Source organism: Euwallacea similis, chromosome 14 (genome assembly GCF_039881205.1).
Source record: "Euwallacea similis isolate ESF13 chromosome 14, ESF131.1, whole genome shotgun sequence".
NCBI lineage: Eukaryota > Metazoa > Arthropoda > Insecta > Coleoptera > Curculionidae > Euwallacea > Euwallacea similis.
Window position 1 is genome coordinate 851,860 of NC_089622.1, and position 23,573 is coordinate 875,432.

Below are 23,573 nucleotides of genomic sequence, written 5' to 3' on the forward strand. Positions count from 1 at the left end.
TGATTTCTTTACCAATCGAGATAATTATGTATCTGTCCGTTAGGTAGATCTTAATTATAGCTACGATGTATCTTGATATATTCCCGTTGACTAGAGCTTTTATTATATTTTGCCAGTCTGCTCTATTAAATGCGTTCCGAACATCTAGTACAGCCATTGCACCATGTTTACAATTTTTTTATGTACAGTGTGCCCGAGTGAAGGATGTACCACTCTTGTAAAGTCTTTATTTCTTGAATGATTTTGACGTTTTTTTTATTAATTATATATTTAAAATGCGCATTTGTCTAGAGGATGCCATTACGTTTCCTCCATACTCATGGCCAACAGCGTGCATTTTTATGGGATCAAATTTCAAAAAGTACTATAAGGGCTTTTTTAGGATAAAGATGAAGACAGGTCCTCAATTAGAATAATCTAAAACCTATCTGTACCGATTTTCATTTTTCTTCTATTCAGGGTGTTCGAGGTAATCAATGAAACACGTTTTTCCTCGATGTCTAATTAATTAAAAAAAGATCAAAATCGGCCAAGAAATAAAGATTTTAAAAGAGTGGTAAATCCTTAACCCAAACACACTGTATATCCATTCATCTCCTTTACTGTCTCTCTTCAGCCCTTGCCAGGGCATTTAGTGTCAATTTTCCTTTGTGAACTCCGTGGCGATTTGGGACGAGATTATATCTAGTACAGCCTTTGAAGAAACCTGTGTTATGACTCGGAATGTAAGACATAAAGGCTGGTATCTCATTTCCTACATAAGAGAAGCACACATGAATAAGAACTTCCTTATTTCGCAATATAACCGCATTAATATTTCATACCATCAACCGAAATATGTGGCAAATAGAAAAATGCACGGAGTTGCTATGCTAACAATTTATGCAGGGTTTAATGGTGTGTCGAGTCTTGGCCGAAGCGATTGTTCCAGATGGCCTGGATATCTCGACCAAGCAGGCGACAAGTAACAGGAAATGCTCAATGGACTGTCGGTCTGATATTGCCACGTTTCTGAGAAGTTAGTTGGTGGCAATTCAGCAGGAAGAAATGCTGATAAATGGTGGCAAGAAGTTTTCTATAATCCCCCATTAAAAATACCTTAGTTTTCTCCCCAACAAGTCTCCAGAGCAGATAGATATGGCGCCAGCAACTAACTAGGGTTAATTATTGTACTATAGGGATCCAATACCTCATTAATCTCTTGAATGCTGGCAGGCTTTATTAAGCATTCCAACAACGGGTGTCGGAATACTGAGGACGAATTGCATGATAATAATATGACGTTTGAATCCCGACAGAAACATTTGGTCGGTAATATAAAGGTGAAATGTCATAAAGTCGGCAATTTTCATTACAAAAGAGTGAAATATCTGTTAAAATCAAAGAGGTTTTCAGTGTTAAAGTTCAAGAAGAACATTAAGCATTTCCAGAAATCAGGCACGAGTACTGATTTAAACCAAGTAGAGATCACGCTCCCTTGACATAATTCTTGTAGGGCAAAACCCCAGTAAAATAAATCGCTAGAAGCTTAAGGATCACCATGGAAAACTCTGCAAAGAATTCCTACTTTTTGTCTGTTTTTCTCTATTATCCAGGATGGCGATTTTCAGTTTTACGAACAAAGATTATCAGAAAACGCACAAAAAATGAACAACCAAGCTTTTTTAAGCGTATTTATTATAAAATGTAATGAAAATAAAATGAACAGATAGTTGGGTTTTTAGAGCGCGAGCTTCTTGTTTGCGAATAATAATTCTTGACCTCATAGCGGAAGAAGAGTGCAGAGAACACTTTAAGCGGAGAAAATTACACGTTATGGCTCGCCAGTGAATTCGCTGGATTCAAATCTCGTTGCAACTTAAGGGATATGGTTTCCAGGGTGATCTTCAGTCGCAACAAGGCACTTAGGACTGACGAACTTGCGCTAAGGAAGACTAGACCCATATACCTCAAAAGTTACAGATAACTTCCACGTCTGTCCGGTTACCGCGATATTAAGAACTGGAGTAATTTTATTTTATAGCACAGAATTAATCGTTTTCGCATTCTATTTAATTTTTGAAATTAGGCGTTGATTTTTGTTTTTTTCTTTCAACAACAGATCGTAATTAGTCAAATCCAGGTCCAAGGTCGCACATTATGGGCCTTTAGTTTTGTTTTTTTGCTCTTCCAAAATTGCCCCGAGGATCATTGCCAGCCCCCAGCACTGAGTGCTAAAACGAGAGGAGGCAGAAATGTGATATTTAACATCTAATCCTTCAATAATATAATTTCCATCTTAATATTATGAATGTTGCCGTTCATTATCCCCGTTCTATTGAAAATCAACACCCCATTAAACAATTTAAGCATCTATAGGTAGTAGAGATGGCAGGCATCTCCGTTTACTCATTATTTCAGCCTTATCTTTCAATAAAGTGGATTATTTTTAAAACTTTTAATGCCAGTAGACGACGTCGAAACTCCTGTGGGAATGCATTAAGGACACTCTTCATTTTTATCTGCTGAACGCGAAATTATTTCGTAATCTCATGCATCCAAGTTTCAAGTTTAAATCATTCGCGAAAAGTTTGGATTAGCGGGTGAATTATTTCGGAAATTACAATGAAGATAAATTTATATTGTTTCGCTACATTGAGCATCACTTTATCCATAATACGGTTTGCGATACCTATTACCGTCTTTTGAAATTCAGCGATTTTCAAGTCGCGTTTTGATGCATGTTCGTTGATAGCTCTAAATTAACGATTAACCCTGTCATTTCGCTTCTAAAACTACACTTTCAGCGAATTAATCACCGATACAAGTATTTCAATTAGCCGAACATTCTGCCGACTAAAATCGCATTTAAATCCGGCATCACCTGCTCTTTCCGCCAACCAGAAAACAATTTGTTTCCCCGGGATTCAATACCACCGTTGCCTAATTAGTCAATGTTTAAATCGATGGATTACAGTTTTAATTTCGTCCTGTAACAGTTGGATGAAATTCCGATACCGAGTGCTATTGATGAATTCCATTTTGATTCGTTAATTAGTCCAGTTGAGATGGCCTCATTTAAATTATAATTGAAGCAAAGCAAGAACCCCGACATTATTCGGGTTTTTGTTTGCTTGGTTTCCGTAAAATCGTACACTAGACGAAGTTTCTCATGCGTGAATATAACACATTAGTGCTTTTAGTACTTAACCCATTTATTACACAGGTCGGCTGAGGATGCAAAGAAATATAAAAGTAAAAACCGCAGATGGGATTTTTATTAATGCATCATTCAATTAAGCACTTAATTACGTCAGCATTTTTCTCGCAAAATTATTTCCTCGTCGCTCAAAACCCTTTTTCTTTGTAAGTCGTTCTTGAGGCGGAAGTGATAAATATTCCAGTTACGTCTTAATTTTTTGCTTCCTCATCCTCATCACGATGAGCGACGATAAGTATTTCGGCTGGAGGAGAGAAAAAAGGGAAGTTCTCTCAAGGGGAGGGTTTAGGGTCAGTGTGGGAAATGCGGAAGGTTTTATAAGAGAAGCACTGGGACATACCGGGGACCTCATAATTCTTCGTTTGGAGATAACAGATTTCAATTTTCCTCAGACTTCCATTCGACGTTTAAAACAAATCAATATTTCATTATGAAAAATAAATTTCTTGGCAATTGCGTTCCTCAAAATATTCATCTCTTCGCACCCTGAAGAACGTCAGAACTGGTTGGAAACACGTGAACCTAAGCAAGTTCCCAGCTTTGATTTACATAAAATATCACAGGGAGTAATTTAATATGGAATACGTGAAATTGCTTTCTAGGAAACGCAATCCCTCTTCGTTATGCGAACGTTTATTATACTGTGGCACACTAAACTGAGGCTTATTGGGAATCGTGCAGGTTTATCATTTTTATTTGTGCAGAATTTATTTTGACCTGGAAAACAATCCGGATTTTCCCTAACTCTAACATTTCAGTAATAATTTATTATGAACCGGAAGCTTTAAGTGCATCATAAACCGCCCTGAAGCTTACAGATACTTTTTCCATGCACATGTGGTCAGCTCGTGGAAGATGTAGCTTTTGCGAACCCCTGGACATGGTTCGAATCCATTACAGTGTGATTAAGAAGCCCGTCTGATGGGCTCATCGGCCCGTTTATTTTAACCCCTAGGCATGGTCCAAATGTGTTAAAAAGTCATTGGGAATCCCGCATTGCTAATTCATTAGCCCGTTTGTTTCCCTCGATATCCCAGTTCTTAATGGGCATCTCTGCACGCTTGCTCCGTGGATATGTACGAAAGCTCTGTACTGCAAAGACAGAGTCGCATGCCCTCTATTTGTTAACATTGTCATCTCACTTGCGCACACGATTATTTCCCGACGAAATCATGGGTCATCTTTGTCCATCACCATCGTCGTTTGCATCCTAACAAGTGGCAAAATTTGCGGGTGTCTTGAAATCTTGAATACCTCTGAAGAAAGTCGAAATATGGCTCTACACTCGGCATTCCATAATACCTGAGATTAATTTTATTGCCGCAAATTCAGTACGTGTTTGTTATTGGGTTTCATATTCCCCAAAGGCATTATCGGAACTTCAACTCTATACATTTCCAATTGATTCAGTAATACTAATTAACCAGAATTGAAAATTAATCTAGATCTGATATGACTAGTTTTGCGGGGGTTTAACCAATAAGAATGGCAGGGATTTGATAATGATCGATAAACGATAATTAAATGACAACAATATGTGAGCTTAAAATGCTAATTGGTTTAGCTTCAGAGGATGTTATTAAACTAAATTAGAGTACATTATTGGATGGGCGAATTTCGATGTTTACAGAATGAATCTCAGGAAGAGTAGAAGGGTTGTGAAAAATGATTTTAGCAAGTAATTATACAGGGTGTTTCAGGAAGAAAAGGCCGTAGGTTGAGAGTGAATAGACCATCTAAAATGTAATTAAATGCAGCCAGAATGCCTGACCCTTTTCCAAGATAATAACCCGAGTTTTTTTATCTAAATCTGCTATTTCTCCCCGTCCTATCACTCAAAACACAAATACCACTACAGTTTTGAAATCCACATTAATTTTCTTATAAGATAAGATAGTTTTTGCAGGTAAATGTGCCTTTTCGTAGCCGCCTAAAGAATACGAAAACTTGAAACTCCATACTTTTTGGTATTACTTAGTGGTTGCTCATGTAATGAATTTCCCAGCCATTTCTTTGGGGATTTCACTAAAATTGCCCCATTTAATGTTCTTTTAAACGGTATACCCACTTTCAAGATTCAAAAATCTTTCGGTCGGCTATGCCGCGCCAAACAGTAAAAACGTGCTCCTCTGCCCTTAAAACGATGCAGATGTAAATAAAAGGATTTTATTAAAATTGCACGTGTAGGTTAAGTGAATGTTTTATTAAAATAGGAACAAAATTGATATTTCTTCTTCGCTTTGCGGTTCCTCTCGTAGGGCCTTTTACGCACTTACCCGGATTTTACTTAGTTATTTCAGAAAAAATCTTTTTTCCATTCGCGTGCAGTAAAGTGCCCTTTTCCTCACAGGATGGGGCGTTAAATAAAGTAACCGTGATATTTTTTTATAAGTGTCACCTTTTTTAACGTATAACCGAAAAGGTGTCCCTTGAACTGTAAAATTACAACAGTAAATTGAAGTGCCCCTATTTTCAGGGCTGCGTCCATCTAAATCGAGCTCAGTAAGCTTCACGTGAATATCAAAAGCAACAAATCGCAATAAAAGTGAAAAATAAGCCCAGTAGAGAGCTACACAAGTCATTCTTATCTCCCTCTAACAGTGGCATCTACCACCTCAAGTGCGCCAACTTAAATGACCAATGACCTGGAAAGTGTCATAGTGTTCGGTCCAGTGCTTGGGCATTTCATCGTCAACCAACTGTGTAATTTGCCGCCTGTTCATGTTAGATATGCTGATCGTTGAGGGCTCTATATATTTCCTTATAAATATCCCATAATAGCTTCAGCCCATTGATGTAGAAAATTATTCGAATGCGTTCTCAGCGACTTTCAAAAAAAGTTGAAGTCAGCTGAAAGATGATTATTTTCCAATTTCCAGGAAGAATATGGCAAAGAATAATGATGGATAGGAAATTCGACCCTTTCGGTACAGATGCTTACAATCAGGGTATTATTTTGCAAGGTATTGACGTTGCAGAATAAAGTTTATAAAATGTAGGGATTGGTTTCTTTACGGATTTTCTCAGGTAGGTAAGCAATCAAGGCAAACACATCCCGTTCCAGCGATAAGGAAATTGTTACGATCGATTGGTGCGCTCCGTTGAACATTCTATAACCAAACAAACCATGATGCTTGTCGCCTTTGCGGTCCAGATAAGTTGACACTTTAAAAGAATGTCTTGGCTCTGGAACGTGGAGTTGCATGGCAATTACTTTGAAGGCGACACTCGGAAATTTATGGTGTTCTTTTGAGGGATTCAAAGGGATTTGCTGGCTCTGTTGGTGCTATTGTCATTGCAGTGATATACGATTTGAATTGGAATAGTATATGGATATGTGATATCCGAATCGATTTTAATGCAGCAGATTTTGGAGTTTTATCATGTATCGATTTAATTCCCCAAATGCGAACGGCAGGGATATTCCTGACCCTAATTGTTCTGTGAACTCTGGATAGTTCCACAATCAAAACGCTTTTTGGACAATCGCCAGGAAATTTGCATTCGTTGCCCTCAGCAGAGCGGCCTGCCGAGGGTAACTGTCTGGAAAATATAATTTAGTTATATTTAATTCCGGGGAATACTTTATCATCTTTACGTGGATTATGCTAAAGCCTGCATAATTAAGATGTACTCAGGTCAAGTCAGAGGACAAACTTCTAGGAGACTGACTATTAAAGAACTTAAATGGGATTAGTCGAGTGGTACGAGAATGCACGATAATTGGGACCGTTAGGAGGACTCACAAAACATAAAATTCGATTATTTCCACTGAGAGAATTCTTAACTCGTAAATCTAGAAGTTTCGGGGCAGGAAGCTGGTCTACAAATTTCGACAAGCTGAACGTGTCAGAGCTTTTCGGCAACTCATGAAAGTTGGACAAAGTGCGCGGCTACCTATGAAATTTCCATATAGAAAACCTATTTCACGTCGGGTTTCTTCGTTTGCTATTGAAATGATGGTCGTCGTAAAACTTGGCGTCCTAACTGAGAACACCTCGACTTAATTTACAAAGATTGGCGTCCAGAATGCTTTAATGGGAGCTGCTTTTTGAGAGCTTGCAAGATATAAGACTCAAAAGAGACCGAAGCCAACTGAAGACGCTGAAGTTAACCCACTCGAACGCCTTCTGAAATTCTGATAGATGGCTCAATTTGAAGAATGAGGTAATGCAATTTATAAATTGCGAAATTGTGGTTAAACAAACTCTCCTGGAAATACTGATAACCGATTTGTGAAAACACGAGTTGAAAAAATTGATTGAAATCTACACAATTTGTTGCGAGATTCGAGCCAGAAGAGCTATCAAAACTAGCTATAAAAACGAATTAATTATATCCGTGTTTCCGATTAGAAATGGGTTGGGCCATGCATTGGAAAAAAAATAAATGAGTTACAAATGTATTTGAATTTGCGAAAATATTGCTCATGACCCCCAACAATTAGGGATAACTCGTTGTTAAATGACAATGTCGAATGATAATTCCTTGCTACTGCCAAGATCCCCGATTCCTTGTCTAATCTGAACCTAACCCCCTACGAGCTAGGGCAACAATTCTTCGAGAAGCAATTCAACCCTATCTCCAGAAGCTCCCATCTCCAGAAGTTCGAGAGGCTGAAAAGATAAATATTCGTGGCATGTCTCTATTTTTTGCAAACTCGACACAATAGGAAGGAAACTGATAAAGTCATCTCCGTTGTTAGAGCAATTTAAGTTCCGAGCAAGAATAGAGCGGCACATTGTGGATACGTCACCTGAGGAGTATATCTAAAAATGGATCTGTTCCGCAAAGAGAGGCTGTGCTGATATCGTTATGTTTTAATGTCGTTGACGTGAACGTTTCTGAGGGAATACAAGGGATTTTATGTTAGATAAAGACCCCTTTGCTTTGCTGTTAATGAGGGTTCGCCAAGGCAGTTCAAATGTTTATTCTAATAGATAATTAATTAGATGAGCTCTAAGTTTACCTACGTCTCAAAGCTACCACGAACCAATTTTGTATCCCGTTGACAATCTATTTTATGCTGCAATACGCGCATCTATCTAAAATAAACTCAATAGTTTCTCTCCATATAGTAATGGATTGGCGGATATAGCAGCATCCAATATGTGTTCTACCGTATTTCACGTTTCTCTGCAGCCCTCTTTAAAGTCAGCCCTATGAACATGGCAGTAATATTAAGCAGGCAAATATTTATGTATACAAAACGAACAAAACTCTGCTTTGTTACTAACACACATATCTGCTTCCTGTTTTAAATTTTAACTTTTATCAAGAACATTCTTGTTATTGTTACATAAAAATGTCGCCTGCAGAAATACAAAAGGGAAGCAAAGAATATCAGTGTAATGGATGTGAAGGAACGACTCCTTAGGATGATGGATTTAGTTCTTGACACAAAGTCAGAGAGGCGCAGAATCGATTATTGAAAAATCGTGTCACCTGCCGGGTTTAAGATTTATTCGTGTTGCTCCCAGTATTGAAACCGCACAGTATAAAAAGTGGTGTCAACAATAATTAATCAGGATTTTCAGTTGAGAGGATAATAAATTGCACCCGGGCAATAACTCAAATTCTAGCCATATTTTTCCGTTGCGAGCTCATGTAACGTTGTTCCATTCCGAACCATATCACAGCGTCGAGCGCAATTCGGTCGGGGGCTGAAATTGAAAAAACAAGTGAAATTTTGACAGTGATGAAGGTGGGGCAGCAAGAAAAATATTAATTGCCCTGGAAGTTTTGCTAAAGCAAGTTTTGAAGAAAACCTCCATCAGGTTTTATAGAGCTCTAATGCACTGACTGACGCAGAGAGGAATCCAATTTGAAAGTTTATAGTCTTACTGCAATCGCTCCCTTTCAACCCTCACTTGCACGTTCTGGTACTAAGATCTCGTCGGCCGCTAGTTTTCATTATTAGCCATAGACATCTGATATCTTTATCCGTCAATTTCTCTCCAGAAAGGTCAGTTTAGGGGTGGTTTGAACTTTCTGGGAGCACTCTTAATTCTATTATGTTAACTTAGGAAAAGTCCTATGTGGAGGAAGGGGGGGGATATTCTCCGAAATTGAAAATGAAAGTTTTCTTATTCCAATAAATGCACTTTTTTGGCGCCTCACATCATTAGGGGTGGTTTTAGAGGTGGAATTGCACGTTGTTCTTAGTTATATATCTCATATGACTAGATATAAAAAAAGCGTACAATTCTCCCTAATCATAAATAAAATACATCCTTCCTCTATAGAACCGTAAACGGTACAAGAATCTTCGCCCTTATGCTAACCCCCTTCTAGTGGCATCCACCCTTAATGAGAACTTTAGAGTACGTACAAATAATGACGCCCAATAATTGTAAATTTTTAGCGTCTTACCAAATCCCATTGTGTGAATGCAATTTTCTCAAATTATTGATTACTACGTTTCCTACCTAAACTGAAAATGTTCTGAAGATCTTTTGAATGTTACCTTGTGAACCTGCGTTCAATCTTGTTTTGCTTCAAGATCAATCCGTTCATTTTCGGGCTCATAATGGGAGTGGAATGGCATGAACTATTTGCAAATGGTAACTGATTTGAAATCAGTAGGAATATGTCAGAATTGTGAATTGGCAACTTCAATTTCTCTGCTCGAGGAACGGACGACTCAAGAATGTTTTCAAAATCAGTAAAAAAAGGTATAAAACGAAAGCACTGAGGTTATAGCCCGATTTATAAACACAATATTGAATTTTATACATTTAAAAATGTCGTAATAAACAAAGAAAATCGGCCTTTTTTATCTCAACTAAAAAGCAATTTGTATTAAAGATCGAGCCAAAAGAAGGCGTTGCTCTGATATTCTTATAAACTCACACATTCAAAAGTTTCGAAAAAGGAGTCTGTCCAGGAAATTTTGAAAAATGAAATATCTCAAAGCAGTTCAAACTAGCCTTAAAAATAGCCTGAAAGAAATCCACAAATTTGCAAGTAAATTCCAGAAGTAGAAGAAGAAATTAATCTTTCACATGCCATAAAGTTTCCTCATATGCTGTTAAAATAGGACATATCTTAACTTATAAATCTTAATAATGAAAGCTATGCTTCAATGCAGTTTTGAACTAACTAAAGAAACCTGAATTGAATTTGCAGAGACAAGAGAGAAGTGAGATCAGAGATAAGATCCTTCATTTCCTGTTGGAGCGTTGGAATTTCGGTGAAAGGGACTATCCTGAACATTTTTGAAAATTGAATGTTTCAACGCAGTTTAAATTCATTGGAGGAACCTAAAGGAAATTTGTCTATCTTATTAAATTAGAGCTTTTGAGCTTATAAACCTTAACCTTTGGATAAAGGAAACCGTTAATTGAAACCATGATGTTGAAAGCCCAAAGTAATTCAATGAAGTTCAAGAATAAAAAAAATAGACCAAAATTGTTGTCCAATTTCAAAACTTACAGGTATGTTGTTTTAAACAATTACGCTGAAAATTGAATGTGCTGACGTTGAAATCTTGCTCTTTCAACCCTTCGTCACGTAGTTGACCATTCTGAACTGGAACTAATTTGTTGAATAAAACAACTCTAATGACAATTAGATTTGAAGTCATTATACTTAAAATAAGTTTCTTTTATTACTGCGTTACAACAACTCAGTTCGGTTATTTATTTCGGCAGATCTAAAGCGGTTGTTGTTTGATTATTTTTCGGTGAGATGATTATTAAGCAAAACGGCATCACAAGTCAGTCCGGCTCCAGCAATCGTTCGTATAAGCATAACATAACGGGAAGAATTCCTTTTTGTAATAGTAATACGTTTATCAATAAAATAATTATCACTGTGTCCATCATTGTCCTTTTTTTCTGGCAACATAATTTCCATTATTGAACATAGCTATTTCACATATGTGTGTGAATTTAATAATTCCTCTTCGGAAAGTTCAGTATTTACCGTCCCAGAATTACTGTTTCAAAACCACAATCGAAGTTCGAAAACAAATATGTGATGAAGTAAGAACGGAGGTCCGCTTACTCAAGTAAGTGGGTTTCAACTCGAATGAACATAGGTTAAACACTTTTAATGTCCAACTAATCTGAAGCTTTGTGGAAGTGCCCTTAAAACAGCATTTCATATGTTATATGTTACAGGGTGTTAGAGAAGTAACTTTCGTAAATTTAACCAGTGATTAAGAACATCATTTGGAACAAATAGGTTCCTTACAAGAGGGGTCGTAAATACAGCCATTTCCTCTGAAAATCAAAAAAACTTCTTGTGAAAAGTGACAACGTCACGTCGTATTTATTTCACTTCCATACCTACCTAAGTAGCCGCATGAATTGGGTCGCTTTGGGGTGCTTTTTTACACGGCTTTTTTGGGGTCTTCAGGAAATTTTAAAATTATGTCATTCTTATTTTATTGTTATATTTTGAAAAGCCATTTATCCTTAAATTATTGTTATCATCTTTAATTAACATAACATGTTACGTTACACATTTTACACCATTTACATCACACTCAAAAACACAAATTTATTATTGTTTTTGCTACATTAAATGTTTGAAGTGTTCACCATTTGAGTCCACGCATGCTCCACTCCGGGTAATCCTTATTGAACTTTCTTGAACAAGATTTAAAATTTGTTCTTCGGCTTCAGAATCAATTTGACGCTGTCGACCTCGCCCTTGATATGTAGAAATAACGCTACCTGCATCCAGAAGCCTTTGGGAAACTTGCACAAATGTTTAAAGAGCTGGAAGTTTTCTCTTTGGATAACGATTACCGTAAATGCGCCCAGCTTCTTCAGAATTTTGTGACGCCTCTCCATAAATCAAAAGTACGTGACGATACTCGCGTAAAGAATACATTGTCACGTAGGTGCTGTTAATAAGTCGGAATAAAATCACTTAAAGCTCGCCTAAATTAACTTTGCGGACGACGTACAGCCCATGACAAAATTGAAGAATAAAAGTGGTTTTATCTTGTCCCTCCTCGATGATCCCTAATGGGCTCCACTTGTCCATGGCGTCAGGCGTCTTTGCGAAGGATAATATGTCAGATAAGACGGAATGAAATGCAAATGACCACGGGATAGCGTGGATGATTACATAATCCGTGTACTGTTGAGGTACTCGGCAGTTGAGGTACCTGTTTACTGCGCATGCCAATTCCAATGTCTTACCGCTTCACCCCCACCCGCAAAGTGGGCGAGCGACGCCGATAAGGGCCATAAAAACAATCAAAACAAAAACAAACTCCTCTTCCTCGTCACGTTCAGTGCGGCGTTGCCGCTTGCGTTTATTTTTACCGCTTAAGTTATTAATTGAGTTTTCAACTGCTTTTAGCGATGTTATTGTTGAATCGTTTTATGATTTTTTGTTACATGTCAAACAATCAACATCTGTCAAGTACGTTTTTCCACATTTTATTCAAACTTTAAAACTTATCATAGCTTTTCGGTGACCAACTTTGACATTTTTTTTTAACTATTAGGTCTTCGACCCCTGTTGTAAGGAAATTATTTCTTCAAAATGATGTTCTTAATTACTGGTTAAATTTACGAAAGTTATTTCCCTAGCACCCTGTATATATTAAAATCTGTATTTTCAGAGCAAAAAGGCTATCGATCATTCGGTCTATCTGCTCTCTGTGCAGTGCTATTGCGCGCATACGCTGTTATAGATTCCATTTGGTTTGGATACGAAGATCTGGAGAAATCTAGATACGGTTTTCTATCCTGGTGTACCACAAACTGACCCCTTACTAAGCGATCTAAATGACTTCTGCAAAGAGTTATCATGAGATCATAACGGAGAACATAAAATCGTAAGAGAAATGTTCCTGTTGGTAAATAAAGTCAGATATTGCATAGCTTTCTAAAAAATGACGGTAGTATATCGTACAATTGCCGAAACAAGGCAATATTACCTTTCCACCTAATCGCAGGCCATATATTCTGATTTCCTTGGAAACATAATTTTAAACGTCTCCTAACCGACAAAGGTAAAATGCGTTGTTTTGCCAATCCCTTTTAGTTTCAGTTGGTTCAAATTTAAGTCTAAAATAATTTATCTAAGATGTTATTGTAACCCCAGTCCTGATTAGAGACACTGGACACTCTTTGGAAAAACGAGATTACTGATATGTGCACCAAGCTGCAAGACTGAAACTTAACATGTGATACACCATCGTAGTGGGGAAGACAAAGCTGAATTGAAAATTTAAAATGACGCCAATAAGAAACAACAAAGATGATGGTAGCTGCCGAAAATCGAAACGTCGTAACTTTTCCCCAATTTAACCGATCTTGCTTGTTTCGCTCGCACGTGGTTGAACGAAATAAGGTATCGACCAATTGGTCGTTCTGCCCTGATGATAAAAACACTTACGTGGCCACATAGGTTCGCTGAATGCAATGAAAGAAAAGTTGGGTTTTACCTTCTTCGATTTGAAAATGCTCCCCAATGGAATGGTTAAGGGGAAAAAGAGCGAGATTGTTTCTAACAAAACCGAAAGACGTTGTTTTGGCAATCCCCTTTAGTTAGGACAGCAAATATTAGTCCAAGAGATTTACGATGGAGTTTTTTTATGAGTTATGGAGGCGAACTGTGGAAGCATTGCAGGATATCCGCGGGTGATAAAACTCAATGTGACATGCCATTTTTGGTCTGGTTTAGCTTCTGCGTCGGCTTCAATTAGGCCCGCGAAGTACCAGACGCGGGTACAAAAAGAAGTGCCCTTTTCCCGACCTTTACGCCATTCTCCTAGCTTCAATACCGTTTTTTAAGCAATCTCTCCATGTAAAAAAAGCACAAATAAGCCAAATCACGTGGAAATCTAATTGTAAATATGTCATTCTAATTAGCGCTTTACAGCAAAAACACGTACAACCCTTTTGATATTTTAGCGTTCACGTGGAGTGCCTAAAGCTCCGCTCGGACAGGACGGTTCAATATCTACACGGATGGTTTTGGCCCGTGGCCAAAGCCGGCACCGGTGAAACACAAATGAGAAAAAGTTTCTTTTTTGTTCTATCCCGAGACCTAGTTTCACGTTTATTTCGGGCAAATAATACGGTGGCACTTCTTCGGTTTCAGCAAGATTAAGGGAAGTGTTTGTGTTTGCAAAACGGCTCTGGAGTTAAATTTCGTTTTGTAACTTCGTTGCGGAAAGCCGATCTGTTTATCTTTGTCTGTGGGAAAGGGTTTTACGACGATTTGTTCAACAATGTAATACAAAGACAATATTTTTGCAGCTGGAGTGTCCCTAGATCTCCTTCACACCGGCTCGAATCTCGTATAGAGATTTCCGTCGAGTCTTCGCGTGGAAGTCTTATAGACATTTTTGGACGTGCGGATGCTCATTATTGAGCATCGAATTCTTCCGGCCAAACAGACCTCGCCGCGCCACCGAGTGACGCCGCTTAATCGCTGTGGAGCGCCTCTCCCTCACATCCATTAATTTAGAAATAATTTGTTCAGGCGAACTGCTTCGAGCCGGCCCACACTTGAGCGCGAAAATCGCGAAGAGTCGTGAGGCCTCACTTCAAGTCTCGTCCATTAGAAAGCCCTGCCTCACGAGCGAATTTAATTGAATGTCACGAATGTAGATTTTTTTGTAACAAAAAGGTGCTATACACCTAACGTGAAGTCTTTCAGCGGCCGTGGTCATCAAAATACTATTTTTATTGCAAAAAATGATTTAGAAAAATTCGGAAAAAATCAGTATTTTCCTTAAAGAAAAGTTGCTGATGTCACGCACATGCATGGTCGTAGTTAACGAAAATAACGGATTCCGTAACTTACTACGTTAACATTTGGTATTTTAGCCAAAAACTGGCTGTAGGGCCGCCATTTTGAAAAATAAACAGAGTAATTTTAAAAAATGTATTTCACGTTTCCTCACCCTGTATTGTGGAAATAAGACGTTTGCAAAGATTCAGGAATTTTTTACCATTTATTAAGAAGAGTCTACCTTTAAAGTTTGTTGACACCCCGTATACACATGCGACCGTTCTAACATAAAATTAGTAAAATCACATTTTGCTTGTCTGCTTAGTGTTATGCAGCCTAGACTGATTGAAGCGCAGCTAGCGTTAATACTAACTGTAATATACGTATACTGCATATTATTCTTTCTCACGTGCATTTCATTCGGGCTTTATCCACCAACGTGGAAATGAAAAAATATTAACTAACAGTGGCAGCCAGCAATTCCATTTGCCATCGGGACTAGATTAATTGCTGCTTTGTGTTCCCACCAAATGCAGCCTAGTGGCGAAATCAAACTGATTTTCCAATTGAAAATATTTTTTGTGTCCGAATAGTAGTTAACTAAAACCAAAATGAAGTTAAAATTGGGACAAAAAAAAAAGAAAATTTAGAATAAAAAAAAACGCAAACGCGCTTTTTTTTATTCGATGGACGAAATTTTATGTATGGACCATTCCAAAAATAGAATAAATAGAATATTGGAGTTTTAAACAACGGACTTGTTTAAACTTGTTAACGGATTTTTTCCCATCGAAACTCTCATTCGTCCAGTTCATTCCCCATCACGTCATTTCCCACCAATGGAATGATGTAATTTTTTCGCCCATAAGAGCTTTAAGCGCCATTCAAACTATCAGCAATGACCACTCAAATTTAACTTCTGGTTGCAAATGAGTGAACTTTCACGTTTCCAAATGAAATCTGAAATTTGAAGTTAAAAAGCATGAAACTGACCCGAAAGTAGAATCAATTAGCAACTACATAGGTACTTGAAACTCCAATCGAATCCTGCGTATGGATAACTCGGGTGTTTAGTGTAGTATTACTAAATAGCTATTGGTAAACCGAACAACTTCGGGGTGTGGACTTCCGGATTTCCCTGCTTTCGAACAACGTTAAAATGTTCCCTCTGTCGGTCGGTTCAATATCGGTCTGGATAAAGCTGGCACAACGCCAAAGCCCGAAAGCGGCAGCTTCGTAGTGGGAAATAGCTGCCGTTGTTCGGTGCCATAATCTGCTTTCATGCTGCATGGTGATTTCGGTCAAAGAGTATAGCTGCAAGTTAGGGTCCCATCGGGACTGTTTAAAAATATAGGTCTTTATATCTGAAACTTCGAAATTTGCATTTTGTTGAGGATGCGGGAGAGATAACATTGAAATTGGCGTTAGAAGAGGAATTGTACAAAAGTAGAGTTAAAAACCGTCGAAGGTTGGAAATTAAAGTGTCGCCCTTGTAGGCACGGAAAACGCATTTCCCATCTTCCACTGCACCCTCGTGCGGAAACCACCCCTTTCCGCACTTTTCAGTTTAACAAGTGTAATATTTGCTACGGCTGCCGCATTTCCTTCGACACAATATTAATAAAACTATTTCCGGTAATTATCAAAACCTCGACATAACTACCCTCTCAGACCCTCGAAATTACCCACCCTAAATAGGGCAAATGACAAACATGTCTTTCAAGACACGTCCTCTGGGGGAAGGAGTGTGTGACCCAGGCACGAAGCAAAGAAAAGGTTTTAAAATGGACCGCTGAGATTATACTCAAATTTTCCTCCCTTGGCTATTTGCGAGCTTCAGGGAGTCCCTAATTGATATTGGGTCCCTGCGGAGTTCCCTAATAGTGGATCTATAGTGCTAGTTTCATATGACTTTGCCTGTTATTTTGGAAACGTATGGGAGAGCTACTGTTTGGGTTATAATGAGCGTTGTTTTTATGCCCCCACACAGCTTGCTTTTGACCTCTCTAAGCTATTACGACGGCCACGGGGTACGTGTGGGACTTAAAGAGGTTCTCCGACATTATATCAGGTTGTTCGGAAAGTAATTTCGTTTTTTTATGTGAAAATGAATGACAGTTTTCGTATAATAAACAAATGCTTTATTAAATTATATATTGGCCGTTCTGGTCCAACACCTTTTGCCATCTTTCTGGTAGTAGCATAATTCCACGCTCATAAAATTTTTTGTCTTTGCTGGCAAAAAACTGATCGAGGTGGTTTTTGGCCTCATCATTTGAGATGAAAGTTTTACCGTCTAAAAAATTTTGGAGTGACCGGAACAAATAATAATCCGATGGTGCCAGGTCTGGAGAATATGGTGGGTGTGGCATTGTGTCCCATTCAAGCTGTAAAAGCTTTTGGCGAGTGACCAAACTTGTGTGAGGTCTCGCGTTGTCTTGGTGAAACACTACACCTTTTCTGTTGATTAGTTCGGGTCTTTTCTGTTGAAGTGCATCCTTCAGTTTGTCCAGCTGCTGGCAGTAGACTTCCGAATTAATCGTTGTGTTATCCGGTAAAAGCTCAAAAAAAACGATTCCTTTAAAATCCCACCAAACAGGCAGCATCACCTTTTTTTGGTGAATATCGGCTTTGGAAATGGTTTGAGTCGATTCATCTTTTTTGCTCCATGACCTCTTGCGTTTGACGTTGTTGTATACAACCCATTTTTCGTCCCCAGTAATGATGCGCTTCAAAAACGGATCATTTTTGTCACGTTTGAGAAGCGAATCGCAGACGTCAATGCGGCGACACAGATTTCTCTCTGTGAGAACATGGGGAACCCATATATCGAGCTTCGAGGATAATCCCAGGCCTTTCAAGTGGTCATAAACTGTTGAATTCGATAAATTTAACTTCAATCCGATCTCACGTGTTGTTATTCGACGGTTCGCATCAACTAATGCCTTTATGGCGTCTTTATCAGCTTCAACCGGCCTTCCCGAACGTGGTGCATCTTCGACATCAAAATTGCCAGATCGAAATTTAGAGAACCAGTTCTGACACTGGCGTACTGTCAACACACCTTCTCCATACACATCGGTCAATTTCTTTCTGGCTTGAACAGCATTTTTACCCTTTCTGTAGTAAAACAGTAGGATATGTCGAAAATGCTGCTTATCGCTCTCCATATTTAAAAGGGCACCAACCAAAAACTACTGCGTAGAATTAATTGAAATGTTTCACACACAAGCCTTGTTATATGAGCTCTCAAAGCATATAAAAATTATATGGCTTAAGTGTGAGGTTAAGTGCAAAAAAATACCATTAAATCCTCTGTCGGGAAAAAACGAAATTACTTTCCGAACAACCTAATAGAATTGTGCACCGTTCCACGGTGGATGCTAGGGAATTCTGGAAAATAATTCTACTGATCCCACTATGACATCAATCATTCGATATCCAAAAGAGACAGAAAAATTTATTGTATCTCCGCCGAAGACGTCCCCTCTATCAATAAGGGAGGATATTTAGAATGTGTCAGATATTGTTTCCAGGGAAATCAGTCGGGAAGCCCGATTTTAAAGCAGACAATAGTGACATCCCGTTTACAACAAAGAGGGATTTATTTGTTTTATATACGTACATGTGTGCCTCGTTTTATCGGGATGCTGTTTATAATCGGTGCCTGGAACGAATGTTATTGTCTTCTTTGTCTATGCTGACATATATGGGAGAGTGCTCGTAATGTTTCCGCGTTTGCTGAATCCTCAGAATATTTGGATTTATAGACTCTGAGCTGACTTATGAGAGATAAACCAATTTGTAATTCACATCAATTTAAGTGATAAAGAATAATTTATGTCCTAGAAAAACGGATGTAGGCAAATAACTGTAGCGCGCCTTCCTCCCGCAAGCGGAGAAGTGGGGTAGAGTGCACTTTTACACGCAAGAGTGGGAAAAAAATCTTTTCTTTCGTAAAAACGCACAATTTCAGAAACCGCAATATTAATCTCTTGTTTTTATTTTCAGGTAAGGATCTAGAGTCCAGCCAAAATAAGGCTCAATAGATTTTCGAGCGATAAAAACCAAGTAAGATAGTATCTTTCATGCAATTGTATTAACACAAAATTAATCACTATCACTATCACAATCATCACCAAATACTTCCTCTTCGCCCTTGAGCTGGCTGGACAAATTTCTAATGTCGTCAAGCAACGTCCTCTTTATATCATCACCGTGGCTATCACTGGAACTCCCTAGAGGTAATTCTTGAGCTGAGGAAAGGGGAATCTTTGTCGGTCTTATTGAATGGGGCAGTGGTGGAGGGGGAGGAGACGACACAGTCAACGCTACAGAACTTTCTTGAGGTAATTCTTTAGCCAATGGACGGGGGTTTGGCAGCGGTTTTATCATACGTTGTGATGGTGGAGGAGGAAGAAATTCAGACGAATTTCTAGAACTTTCTAGACGTACTTCTTGAGAGAACGGAGGAGGAATTGGTGGTGGTTTTATCGCATTTGGCAGCGGTGGAGGAGGAGGTGCAGAAGACACTACGGAACTATTTTTTGCAAGTTGTAGAGATGGTTCAAGCAATTTTGAAGCTCTAGGAGGAGGAATTGGTACTGATTTACTGGCAGTCAATGCTGATAGATCAAACTTGGCTAATTCCTGCTGGGGTCGTCGAATGACTTCTTCCTCCACAATGCCCCTCTTCTTCCTCGCTTCAATAAATCGGTCATGCTGATTCAATGCTTGTCTTAATTCCTTCATCATTAAGCTAAGATACATTCCTGACTGATCTTCGTACCGCTCATGCTGCTTCACCTCAGCAGGAGCCGCACTGGCAGGTATAAAGAGCTCGTAATCCTCCTCCATTGCCTCCTCTTCGTCCTCATAACTTATTTTAACCAAATCCTCATCATCAACTTGATCCTTAATCTTAATGCGAGCATGAGTCTCTGATGCGGACGCTCTGTTGGTTGAGTCCGACAAAACCCCATATAATCTGCAGAGCACATCCAGAGATTCGTACGTGGCGAAAGCATGATCCCGCAAGTCTTTTAAAGCCCCCTCCAACTTTTTCATATCCGAATTTTCCTCCGTTTGCTCAACTTTTCGGAGCACCACGTGGGACTTTTCCATTATAATGGAAAGATTGTTCACGGCTCCTATTAGAGTTTGCTGCAGCTTTCCGGAAAATTGCCTGGCAAAGTAGCTCTTGTTTATCGCGTCGATCTCTAGTTTCTGCGTCATGTTAAACTTTAGGTTATTAAATTCCTCTTGGATGTCTTTGTGAAGGTTCTCTAAGCTTCTCTGAATATCTGGGAGATCTTCTTTTAATACTCTCTCTATAGTTTCGATTTCAAGGCTATTGCTGAGGGTTAGTCCTAAGTAGTTTAAGTATTTCGAAGAAAGGAAGTTGGAGACGTCCTGGATTCGTGTTGAGAGGACTTCACTGTTAGCCTCTTGATCTAGAGATAGGGAGCCTATTGGGATGGTCTTTATTGCGTTAAAATCGTCAGAGATTTCCTGCGTTGAGTTTGCGAGCAGGGCCGCTTTCCCCAAAAGTCCCTTTAGATAGGCGACATTCCTTCGTAAGAAAAACTTTACAAATTCCTGAACATTCTCGTTCGACACAAGCAAGTTCTCGTTTTCCTTTGTTGACTTTCCCGCTTTCCTCATCTTAAAATACCGTGTAATGGCTATATTAAGCTTGCGCACTTTCTGGAAACTTTTAATGACGCAACTGACGATTGCCTGCTGCCGTTTACGTTTTAATAGCACTTTTCTTTCCAAGTAAAACAATACTGTTGCAGCTAACGGAGCCAGACCGAAGACCGGCTTATTGTATTTCCATGCAACAAAAGTCGACCCGATAACTACCATGCTTCCGGCAATTATTCCCAATAGAGATTTCCCGGAATTAGTCGGGTAAATTTTAAAATTGCAGGCGTTTAATAGCACTTCGTAATCTTCATCCAACAGCAATCCGGACTCCAATATAGCTCTGAGGTGCTGAGTTAACAAAGGTCCGTAACGGTCATTTAGGGGCGGTGACGCCATTGTGGTCGGAACTAGTTCTGGAAATCAGATAAAAATTCATTAAGCTAGGAAAGTGTAGTTTTTCGTTGATATCCCGCCCTGTCGTAAAGTTTGTTTTGGAAGGGAGATGGGAGGGTGGAAATGCGATGCTACTGGGCTTTGTTCGGGAGTAAAATGCGTTTTTCTTTCCATTAAAGAAACATGCTTCAGGCGTTTACGTTTTCTCCCAATAATGGAAAATGTTGATACTCTTTAATCGTATTTGAGAGATGACATTTAAGGAAACTCGAAAGGAAAATAAGAAGCTATTTCGTCCCTTGATTGGGGCGATATAAAGTGGTTTTACCGCACGTACTTGCGAGCTAAAAGTAGCAGGCAGAACAAAGCGGTACGTGTCACTATCAAAAAACTTTAAATAAAAATTCAAAACTTTCGTTTTATCATATTTCCATCTTAAATATCCGTACTTTATCCCCACGATTCAGCAGGAAAATACTAAATTCTCAGAATTCTAAAATCTTGACTTCAAATTGAGAATCCCTTAATTTACATGAAATCGGTTTTGCCTATATTAAGGGACCTTTAGCCCATATTCCTCGCCAGTTTCCATAACTTTGTTAACTAATACTTGAGGGTATTCTGCCAGCCTGTAATCTGCATAATACCTTACATTATTCACGGTTTCCCCTGAGATCTATCACCTTTCGTTTGGTCCTCCTACGACATCTCGAACACCAGATATATCTCAAAAATATTTATAATGGAGGTTATGACCAACAGACCTCTGTACAGAATCTTCACCGATCATCTTCCCAAACACTTCTAAACGAAATTGTTGCAATAGTCAAGAAAATTTAAATACTAAGAACAATAGAGAAAGCTTTCCTGGTGTATTTAAAAGACTTAATGAAGAAATTCACTGGATTCAGCACTTAAAGGACTCAAAAGCCTTTTAATCACGAGGTGGAAAAATCTTGAACTGAAAGCAAATTTTCTGCGGGTAACACCCTGTACAAAAGTGGTTTAATTTATTTTATTTAGTCATACAAATAATCATTCATTCGTATCAGAGGAAGAAAAGAAAGAATGTTTACTCGTTTAGGTGCAAAACTTTAGTCCCTCCTGGGAGGGAGTAAACTTGCTATTTTAGTCTTCGAAGTGCGAAATAGTATTTTTTGATAAAGTGTATGAGAAGACCTTTAGAATGTGACAACAAGAATATTATAAAATATTTCTTATTCCAAGTGCGTCAGTATTACAACTAATTGACGCTTTTATGAGATCTCAAAAACTATTATGAATTTTCCAAATGTTTACACCCACCGAAATTCAGATTTTTTATGCTGATTCCGCAGTTATTACGCATTCATCATAAAGACCCTTTTATGCTCGCCGAAGCGAACTATAAGGGTCGATTATGATGCATGCATAATATAATGACGGTAATAGCTTTTCTCTTTGGGTACGTAGGAACCAAAATCCCAAATCATAAAGCCAATTCGTATTGCGTATTCCCATCTCTAATTATAACTTTAAAAATGGATAAAACTTCTGTGTTATGGAGTTATCACGATCGAAAAAACTGAGAATTTTGGACATTTTTCAACATCACATATGGTTCATTCGAGAATAATGTTCATATAGAAATCTTATGTTGAAATGTAACGCTTTTAACACCTTCAATACAAAAATGCAATATTCATGTATCGAGAACGAGCTTCGTGATCGATTATCCACCCCACCGCCCGTCTCTAGTGCACACGTCCAACGCAAACAAAGTTATGTACTAATGTTCCGCAATTGAGAGCACAAATAACCGTATACTTGGGAGGAAATAAAACTGAATTTACCTTATCCCGTTCAGTAATGGGATTTCAGCGTCCCATTTCGAAACTAGATTCCAGTAAAATAACTGATTTGCCCTGGCAACACTGAAAAAGCACTTTACAGGACTGTGTATCGATCAGCTTAGCCTTGGCGGTAAACAGTAGAACGACGAACGAGGACGAAGGAAACAGCTGACTGTCGTGGGAAACGGCCTCAGCGAAAGCGAACGAACGCAAGCGGCGCCTGTCTGCCCCATTAATAGGAATGAGCAATAAGTATCGATATTTCTCGTTATTACTATTTTTTTTAAATTTTAATGTTCGAGAGCGGGTACAGCTGATAAAAATATTTCCTTATAAATGTTCTTTGTCGAATTTGAAACGTCCTAACTTAAGAAATAATCTACGGAGTTTAGGTTTGGAGTTCCAGGCGGCCACTTCCAAATTTATTTCTTTCGTCTATTTTTCGAAAACGCGTTAACAAATTGGACTTGTCGCGCACGGACATTTATTCTTCTTAAGTAGCTTTAATCTAAAGAGCTCAGGTGCAGTTTCTTTAACCTTTAAGGCCACACCACTTATTTATTTTCGTTGCACAGTTTTTTCCATTATCGCGTTACTAGGAATGGTAAAGCTTCCAAGGAACATATCACATATCGCCTCTGCTACCTAACCATTGATAACTTCGTAGGATATCTCGATTAACGGGAGTATTTTGAAACAAATAGAGGGGTGCGATTTGATCAAAGGTGACTTCAGTCCTGATCTGGAACTAACCACTGGCGGAGAATATTAACTCCGGGCTGCAGGTTGCAGTG

General features: G+C 38.6%; 3 protein-coding genes across 5 annotated transcripts in view; 1 reads left to right on the forward strand and 2 right to left on the reverse strand.

Annotated features, from left to right (window-relative positions):
* Positions 1 to 23,573, forward strand: part of cpx (complexin) — a 146,729-nt gene that overhangs the window by 68,882 nt on the left and 54,274 nt on the right. The window lies entirely within an intron of this gene.
* Positions 1 to 23,573, reverse strand: part of Hr96 (Nuclear hormone receptor HR96) — a 131,012-nt gene that overhangs the window by 39,793 nt on the left and 67,646 nt on the right. The gene's annotated exons all lie outside the window — the stretch shown is intronic.
* Positions 18,952 to 22,979, reverse strand: LOC136413510 (uncharacterized). The gene is made up of 2 exons (XM_066397102.1): positions 22,780 to 22,979; positions 18,952 to 20,967 (listed from the first exon to the last, which is right to left on the reverse strand). Exon 2 carries the CDS (start codon positions 20,948 to 20,950, stop codon positions 19,016 to 19,018), a length of 1,935 nt encoding a protein of 644 aa, XP_066253199.1. The 5' UTR covers positions 20,951 to 20,967; positions 22,780 to 22,979; the 3' UTR covers positions 18,952 to 19,015.